Here is a 9,345-nt window from a genome sequence, read left to right on the forward strand (position 1 = left end):
ACATTTCAAATATCCACATCACACAAACTATCAGCCTGTCCTGAACATTTCTCTACAGGAGAAAGCAAAGAGATCTGATAACCAGCAACCTAACTCTTATCTGCTGTAAGATATACTATAAAATTTGCGCCAAAGTCAAGCAATTCAGCCATCGCTGTCTGCAGAAGCACAACCAGACTTTGGATGGTCCTCTACCACAATTGGTTTCCTGTTCAACTCCTCTCACTACCACAGAGGCCAGCTCCTTGTCCAGATTCAAAGTTTTGCGCATTTGCCTTGAGTAGAGTCCCAGGCCAGCCCCATTTACACCCATGAATGTTTCCTTTCTGACATATATGCTGCTCCTATCATTTTCAGAACCAAATTTCAAATCCATTATTCACCAAACCATTCCACCATCCATCATTATTATAGGGATAATTTGCATTTAGTTTTACTCATTAGTCTAAGAATGGTGAAAAGTAATTCAAGTCCTAACAACGGACCGAAGAATTTTAGGGTAATGTCCAACCATATATACAGCTCCAAGTGGTTGTTGGTTTGTTTTTTTTGTCAAATTAGCATGTTCAGATACAATAAATTCAATATTTCCAAATATTGCCCTTCATTCCTTCTAATGGCTGGTTGCAGTCAGCCAGATGGATTTGGCATTTTTATTGAGTCATTCCCAAGAACCTGGGGTAGATGATGTTGTTTGATGCTGTTAAAGATATCATCACAGAATCTAAGCTGTTCCAAGTATAGACGCCTTTTGCAATTGACTGGTGGTGATTTGGTCAATGCCGATGGTGTTCAAGTGATGCTCCAGATGTTTTTGGATAGCAGCCAAGGCATCTATTTCGTGACTTTCTCCATTTTTTCCTGTCTTCTGCTGTCTCCCTGTATTGTAATGTCCAGTATGCAGACTTCAATCAACATTTGTTAAGTCTGGAGTGTTATGTGACAGATGCCTATCCATTTAAATTCTGAAGTCCCAGAGCACTTCAGCTTTTTCATTTTCTATTATTTTGTCTATTTTGTCGTCCCACCAGTTCCTTCTTGCAGGCAAATGGTATTCCAACACACCATTGTTGCTACTTTGTCATAACCTTGTTTGTAGTCAATCTGTGTGATCTTCTTGCAACAGCTAACTAGATGTTATCCACTATTTCTTCGGTTTCTTATAGAAGTAGCATTTGGTGTATGTTGCTGTCTTCCCAACTCCTGCTTTGTATGCATTTATTCTCACGGTTTAATCTTGTGCCTCCAGAATTATCCCCTTTGACTCTTTCTTCAAATTGTGTCTCCTTAGCCATTGCCAGATCTTGTTGGAGCCCTGGTGGTGCAGCAGTTAAAGGGCAGTATTGCAGGCAAACTCTGCCCACAGTCGGAGGGAGAGCCGGGCAGTCCACCTGGCAGGCGGGTGGGCAGAGTGCAGAGTGGTGGAGGTACAGCGTGTCCCGTTTTCATATACCCCACCACCATATAGGCTGTTCAGTGGAAGTGGTGCTCAGGCCATTTAGGGGCAGTGGGCAAGGTGGTGGCAGAGACCGGGCACATCCCATTTTCACAATCCTGCCGCCACGGGCCATTCGGCAGTGTCCCAAAGCTGTCCCTCCAGCTGCCAGTGGCAAGTTGTCCTTGCAGCGAATTGGCCTTGTTGAGTTGACCTGCAATGAGTTGGCGGCGGTGAGTTGGCAGAGGTGACTTGGCAGTGCCAAGCTGGCATCAGTGAGCTGGCTGGGCTGAGTTGGCCCATTCCACTTGATAAAAATGCCAAATCCAGTTTAAACATCTGGCTGACTGTGTGACAAACTTTAAAGAAGTAATACTAGTAATAACCTTGGTTAGAACTGTTGGATTTTTAAATAGTTTTAATTTAAATGGTAAACCATATATTTAAGGTAAAGGAATTCAGTTTTGTTTTGGACTCCACAATGGAGGATCATAAAGTTTCTAAGAAAAGTTATTGCAGAGCTGGAGTGCCCTCTGCACTTACAGAAAGAAATTTAATGCATTTGACATCTGGACAGCATTAATTTAGGACCTAATGAGAATGTAACTCTTTTTTTTCCAATTCCTATTTTTTTCAGCATTCATTTGTTTATTTGGATTAGCTTTTAATATTCCGAGCTTTAGTACAGGGGCTAGACAGTTATTTTACAGGTTCTCTTATAATATCCTGTTTGGATGGTTTTTAGGAAGAAGATTTCTAGCAAGCTTAAAATTGTTTCTTTAATGCATCACAATCAGATGTTTCCGAAATTTTCTGATCACCAATAAAATACTTCAACTTTTTTTTCCCCAAATAACAAATACAAAGACTGTTGGGGATTTTAAAGCTTTTTACACAATGGGGGATTTAGCCTCATGGAAGAAGAAAGAAAAAAAATCTGCCACTGAAATCTGGGAAGGAAGATTAAGGAAAATTTGTTCATCTATGTGAGAAATCAAATTTGGAATTCTATAGTGGCTTCCAACAGATTACACTGGAATTTGATCAACTGGCTGCATCTGAAGCGGAGGAGTTAATGAGGTGTTTTAAATGCTTGTGTCGGGAACTGACAGAAGAACCAGGAAAAATGTTGGTTTCTCAATTGAAATCACATAATAGATACAATTAAAGACTCTGCAGATAAAATATATAATGAGTCAGTGGAAATTCTCACCTTTGGGATTTTATGCTCTCTCTCCCACATACTTTATAATTTGAATTAAACATACCTGACAAGAAGCTTCAAACTTTTTAAAACAAAATACATTTTCTAAAGTCCAGCTGAAGGATTCTGACGCATCTTTGATGCTGCAGAAGTATTAAACAATTAAACAAGGAAGGTTTCTGACAGTGTGAGAACAACTATTTTCAGATTGGACAAACTGATTTGTCACCCAATTCTGCCTCTGCCAAATAAGACCTCTGACAAGTAATTCATTCAACTCAAATGCTGTCACGTTTATTGTTATTTGCGACACCCTCAATCACGAGACATTTTATGACACTTTTATTGAAAGTTATTTCCTATTTTCGACAACACCGCTCATAACAAACAATGGATTTGCTTAACGACTTAGCCACAGAAATGGTCGTAAAATAGGTTAAGGTACATGACGGACCCAATTTATAATCGTAATGGACAGGCTCCATTATGATCACATGTTGGGGACTACAATAAAGGCAGGATAAAAGCCAAATTAAATAATAAATTATGTTTTCAGATGCACAATAAATATAAATAAATCTAATATCCTTTTGGGGGGGTGCTTTGAAATCTTTTATTATTATTATTATTTCTGGCAACTTCTTGGACTATCCCTCGCAGTTTTCTTGTAATCAGGATCCCTATGTCAGTTCTACTTTGATACTTTAAACAAACTAGTAAGCTAATAATTCATTTTTTTAATGGCATGATCGGATCACCAAATTTTCTTTTTAAACTGAGGTTCCCATATGTGAGGGCTTCCATTTGAATCATTGGGCTTATATATCAATGTGCTATTTTTTGGATTGTAAATGAGACTGTAACGTATGCAACTGTTATGTTTCTATTAGAAGCCTCTAAATTCTTGGCACATATTATGTCCTAGTTATCCTGGGAATTGTTTGTGTTCCTAACATTAAAGGCAACCTAACATATGTGAATGTTACTGGGTAATAAATCTGATTTATTCTCTCATGAAAATGTGACTCTAAAACATTTAAAGGCTGAAAATTAGTTTAGCACACAGTCAACTTACTGCTAAGTATACCTTCAAAGCTATATACAAGGTAACTTGTAAAACTGTGAAATGGCAATAAATTCCATTAAAACATTTAATGTATTTTCACTTTGGAGTGATGCACTGTCAGCTAGAGAAAACTCCAATGATTTTGGATGTAAAACATTTACAATTTAAAAAAAATAGATGTTTATGAACTAAAAAAATATAGCGGGAATATTTACAAATTAAATAAAATCTTCAGTAAAGAATCGGAGCATTTGTTTTTAACAAGTCAATGGTCTTAGTTTGTAAGAAAAAAACATTAAACATATATTTTATGATCATAAGATTGATTTATTTCATGTATAGATCATTGCAATCTCTAAAGACTTACAAGAAAAGGAAGCACAATAAACAATGTATGACAAAAATTAAAAAGCCCAGAAACCCATCAAAAACAGAATGAAACAAGCTATAGATAACCCAACAAGGTGCAGTCGTGGCCCTAACATCCTCCATGACAGCTCAACGCAACTGGCTGTCCAAAGGAGGGGAGCCCCCACCAAGAAGACAGTGCCACTGAGCTTCAAACACACACACACACACACACACACACACAAAGTGCACCAGGACTAGCAGCTTCTCCCAGGTAAATCAAATTGGCTGGGCCAATTCCAAGGGTATAGAATTCATGGAAGCAAATCTTGTAGATACTTTGGCACCAAACCACGGAAGGCTTTATAGGCCTTACACCACTTTGGGTTTCATTCAGAAAACTACTGGCAAGCAGAGTGTGGTCCACAGCACCAGTGTAATATTCGCCTATCAACAAATGCCAATTCCATTAGCATACAGGCCATCTGCACTCTGAACAAACTGCAGTTTCCGAGTCATCTTTAAAGGTGCAGTTCTATCCAGAGCACGCTAAAGTAGAATAGAGTAGAATAACAGAGTTGGAAGGGACCTTTGGAGGTCTTCTAGTCCAACCCCCTGCTTAGGCAGGAAACCCTACACCACTTCAGACAAATGGTTATCCAATCTCTTCTTAAATTTTTTCGGTGTTGGAGCATTCACAACTTCTGGAAGCAAGTAGTTCCACTGATTAATTGTCCTCACTGTCAGGAAATTTCTCCTTAGTTCTAGGTCGCTTCTCTCCTTGGTCAGTTTTCACCCATTGCTTCTTGTCCTGCCTTCTGGGTGCTTTGGAGAATAGCTTGACTCCCTCTTCTTTGTGGCAAAGCCTAAACAGGAGGCCCACTGGCTATAGTTTCCCATCTGCTGCCCTAAAAGGAGCCAGGAGTTCAGAATGAAGTCACACATGAGCTCCTTCAGGAGTGCCGTCATCTCAGCAAGGGACACCACTGGAGCAGAGAACCACACAGGCAGACAAAGCAGCACCTACTGCAATTCGCCACTGAGCAAGGACTAAAATTACTGCCATACAGAGCCCTAATCACCAAAGGGGCCTATAAGAATGCCATGTTCAAACATTGCTGAGTGTTCTTAAAAGGACCTTGATGGATCCACTCTCCTGATCTAGGTCCCAGCCGATGTCCTTCACTAGTGCCACCAGGGCCATCTCTCCTACATATCCAGGCTTCAGAAGAAGGTTGAAGACCAAAAGATAGTTATCTAAACACTTGCCCCTCCACCAGAAGCTAGGAGAAATAGAGATACAGCCTGCGGGGAATATCTTAAGAGCGCCTCCAGATCGCTTTCCCAAATCATAGCTCAAAAGAAATCCAGGTAACCAAGTAAGTCCATCATCCTGGATCCTACCCTGAAGACGTGAACAAAACTGGGCAACCCTGGCAGCAAAATGATCACAGCAACCTGATCATTGATCATAACAGCATGCAAGGAGGTTTGGGAAGATGCTGGTTCTTCCTTAGCAGAGAACTGGCTCTCCACACACAGAACAGCAATGATGCATCAACCCTCTTATCGGCACAGGGTATACCCACCAAAGGTAGGCACGTACTAAAGCATGGTCAGGTTCATGGTCTTTTCTTCTCCTTGGCACTGGAGCCATCTCTGCTCAGCTACGCCACTCAGGAGCCTGAGTGGCGTAGAGGCTAATGCCTCCTACTAAGGCAGCATTTAACATCCAGCTGCCTGCAATTACTGCGAGTTCAAATCTCACCAGGCTCAAGGTTGACTCAGCCTTCCATCCTTTCTAAGGTGGGTAAAATGAGGACCCAGATTGTGGGGGCAATAAGCTGACTTTATATAAAAATATACAAAAGTATGAAGGCTATTGCTTAACGCATGGTAAGCCGCCCTGAGTCTCCGGAGAAGGGTGGCATATAAAAATAAATAAATAAATAAATAAAATAAATACCCCAAAGCCGCCACCAGCTACCCAGATCTTCCCCACTGCTATAAGAGAAGCTGGTTCTGTGGCCAGAGGCTGACAAGCAGCAGACCCAGGCCCCTTTACATTATTTGCCCCTGAGACAGGATGAACAGAATAGCAAAGGAAAATTGAAGAAAGGAGCCGGGAAATTAAGGTATACAAGAAAAAGTTGCCCCTTGTTGCTCAAAGGTCTTCTTCCTTGACTTTCCTCAAAAGGAAAAAAGTTGCCCTCATTCAAACGTTAGCAAGTCAACAATGTACTTGCTGCAAATCAGACAGTTGCTGCTTCCAGCACGATAGCTGTAACTCTTTCATAGCTCCCATCGGCTGAAAAATCCACAGTATTTAATTTCAGCCCAGCAGAACATCAGTCTGTATTTAAGATGCACAGAACCAGGGAAGAGGCGCTGACATCCAATACCATCTTTTAGCGAGATCGATGGCGCTGATTACATGACTGTCTTTTGTTTTCCTACAACTAACTCAAGGCCCTCATCAGGGGATTTCCCATTAAGATCTTCCCCAAGAGCGTTTACACAGCCGTCTCCGACATTTCAGGAATGGCGCAAGATTTGTTCAGTTCTGCCCGCTGGGCTTTGCCTACAAAGAGTGGAAGCACCCTTCTTTCTCGACTTTTCATGGAACTGAGCTAGAGAGGGAGGTCTTGGACAGAAGAGCCCCAGCTGGACCTCCAACCCAACAGGTGAACAGGGGAGCCTTGGAAGACAGGCCTGCCCAGGAGAGTTTAGATAATAAATTCAAATTCAAGGTTGACTCAGCCTTCCATCCTTCCGAGATAGGTAAAATGAGGACCCGGTTTGTGGGAACAATAAGCTGACTTTGTATAAAAAAAAGAATACCGCTTGGGGGGGGGCCGAAAGCCCTACTAAGCGGGTATATACAAAAGTATGAAGGCTATTGCTTAACGCATTGTAAGCCGCCCTGAGTCTCCGGAGAAGGGCGGCATATAAATCGAACTAATAAATAAATAATAAAGAATCCCCTTCCCATTCTGCAAGAGGGAGGGAGACCCTGCCCTCCTTTTAACAAGGCCTTTGCTACAGGCAAAGGGCGAGCTACTCAAGAAAGAAGCTGGCAGCGGAAACCCTGGCAGGAGGAGGGCAGTCCATAAGCAGGAGCCAGTCAAGTCTGAACCCCGCTCCGCCCAACTCAAATCTGGCCGTCCAACAAGAGCCTCCCCCTCCTGCGAGCCTTCGGGACCTGAAACCCAACCGCAGCGGGCGCTCCCTGTCTCCCCCCCACCCCCTTTGTGATCTCGCCTAAGTCAGGCTAGGGACACAAAGCCCTCCCGCTCCGCCCGGGCTCTGCGCGAGACCCACCGAGGACGGGCGGGCGGGCAACTCCGGGCTCTTGGGTTACTGACCAGCCCTCCCCGGGGATTAGAGCCGGGTTTTTTGGGGGGGGGGCGGCAATGGCTGGAATGCGCCCGCAGCCAATCAGCCGGCAGGAGAGGCCCGGAGGCGAAGCCGACCGAGGGGAAAACAAGGCGCAGGTTTCGGAATGTTTGGCAACATTGTCTCCCTTTCTCGGCTCGCGCCCAGCAGCCCTTTCCCGACGGCAAGGGGTTAAACGCGGGACCCTCAGCGGGAGCGAAGGCTTCCGTGGTATCCGCAGTTTGAGCTTTCGCGGAGGAAGGCGAGCCCCAGAGCCGCTCCGCTTGCAGGCCAGGCAAACGGGCAACAGCTGAGTGGTGGCTCAGCAGACTCACTAACACCCACTTACATCAGCTGCCTGCAATTACTGCAGGTTCGAATCTCACCAGGCTCAAGGTTGACTCAGCCTTCCATCCTTTCTAAGGTGGGTAAATTGAGGACCCAGTTTGTGGGGGCAATAAGCTGACTTTGTATAAATATACAAAAGGATGAAGGCTATTGCTTAACGCATTATAAGCCGCCCTGAGTCTCCGGAGAAGGGCGGCATATAAATCAAATTAAAACAAAACAAGCAGTTCGCAACAGCCCAAAGGGCAAAGGGGCAACAATGGGCGCTTCTCCGAGCAGAGGCTCCGGGCCCCTCATGGCCTCAAGTGGGAGACCAAACTTTTCCTCCAAGTTCTTCCCCCGTTAACAAAACCGCCTTCCTAAAAAGGGACCTGGCCACGTTCAGCTTAAGAGAGGAGAAGGAGGAGGAGAACGGAGGAGCCCTTCCCCGCCAACGCCAGCGCCGATTTCGCCCATCCCGGCCAACAAAGTATCGCCTATCTCGCGCAGAGCCTTTCATCGCCCGAACCAAGCCAAGCCCTTCGAAAGCGAGGGCTGCGGGGCATTTCCCCCCCCCCGGCCCCGACCATTCCTCCCCCCAAGCCCTCCAAGAAGGGGGAACCGCACCTCGGAACTGCCGGTGCTCAGAAACGGGCAAACTTAATCCGAAGCAAGGACGGTCACGTAGAGCCTTCGCTTTCCCCCAAGGGCCGGCTGGAAAAGGGGACAAACCGCAGCTTCCCCGAAGGGGCCCCGGGAGCACCATTCGCACGGCGGGAACCGAGCGCCGCTCTCCTCCCGGGAAGGCGCTTCACCCCCCAAGGGCTTTGCCGGCCGTTCTGCCCAGGAGGAGGCCGAGGGACACGGACACACCCCCGGCGAGGGGGGCGCTTTCAGGCACCAAGGCCGCCGCCGCCCCCGACCCTCCCCGCCCGGGAACCTCAGCCGGCCGTCTCCGGGGCGCTTCCTCGCAGCCGCCTGGCCCCCGAGGGTCGGCCGGGAAAGGCGGCCTGGGCACGGGGGCTATTTCGGGCGGCGCTCTCTTCCCCCGGGGACCCCGGCAGCTGCGGGGCGGCGGCTGGACGGGCCCCGAAGGCGCCTCGGCTCCCCCCGCCCGCCGCCCCTTTGTCCGCCCGCGCCGTCGGGGCACCTACTTGGCGTTGGCGGCGCTCCAGGAGACCGGCTCCAGGCTCTTGGCCAGCAGCGGCGGCGCCAGGCGTCCCAGCGCCAGCAGCAGCGCCAGCAGCCCCCGGCAGAGGCGCTCGGGGCGTCCCGCGGTCCGGCCCATCCTCGGCCGCCACCGCCACCGCCACCGCCGCGGCTGCTCCGGCGGCGGCGGCGCCTACTCGGGCGAAGCGACCCTCCTCCGGGAGGCGCCTCACGGGCCTGCCATGGTGGCGGCGGGGCGGCGGCGCAGCACCCCCGCGCTCTCCCGCCTCGTCCCCGCGCGCCTCCCGCCGTCGAGCGCCCGCGCCGGCTCCTCCGCTCGCACTGGGCGCGCCGGGCGACGCCGCGCGCTCTACTCTCCGGCGCAGGCGATCGCCGAGGACAGCCCGCCCGGCGCCCAATCGCAGAGCGGCGCGCGGGGTC

The 9,345-nt window shown here is 47.5% G+C and overlaps 1 protein-coding gene across 1 annotated transcript in view; it reads right to left on the reverse strand.

Annotated features, from left to right (window-relative positions):
- The window catches only part of EFNB1 (ephrin B1), a 90,049-nt gene extending 80,957 nt beyond the window's left edge, over window positions 1-9,092 (reverse strand). Inside the window, exon 1 of the mRNA XM_070951999.1 lies at window positions 8,910-9,092. Coding sequence (XP_070808100.1) covers window positions 8,910-9,043 — 134 coding nt within the window. The 5' untranslated portion in view covers window positions 9,044-9,092. The remainder of the gene's footprint in view (window positions 1-8,909) is intronic.
- Window positions 9,093-9,345: the final 253 nt, after the last annotated feature.

Source organism: Pituophis catenifer, unplaced genomic scaffold, assembly GCF_029215685.1.
Source record: "Pituophis catenifer annectens isolate HBS135680 unplaced genomic scaffold, rPitCat1.0.hap2 SCAF_11, whole genome shotgun sequence".
Classification (NCBI taxonomy): domain Eukaryota; kingdom Metazoa; phylum Chordata; class Lepidosauria; order Squamata; family Colubridae; genus Pituophis; species Pituophis catenifer.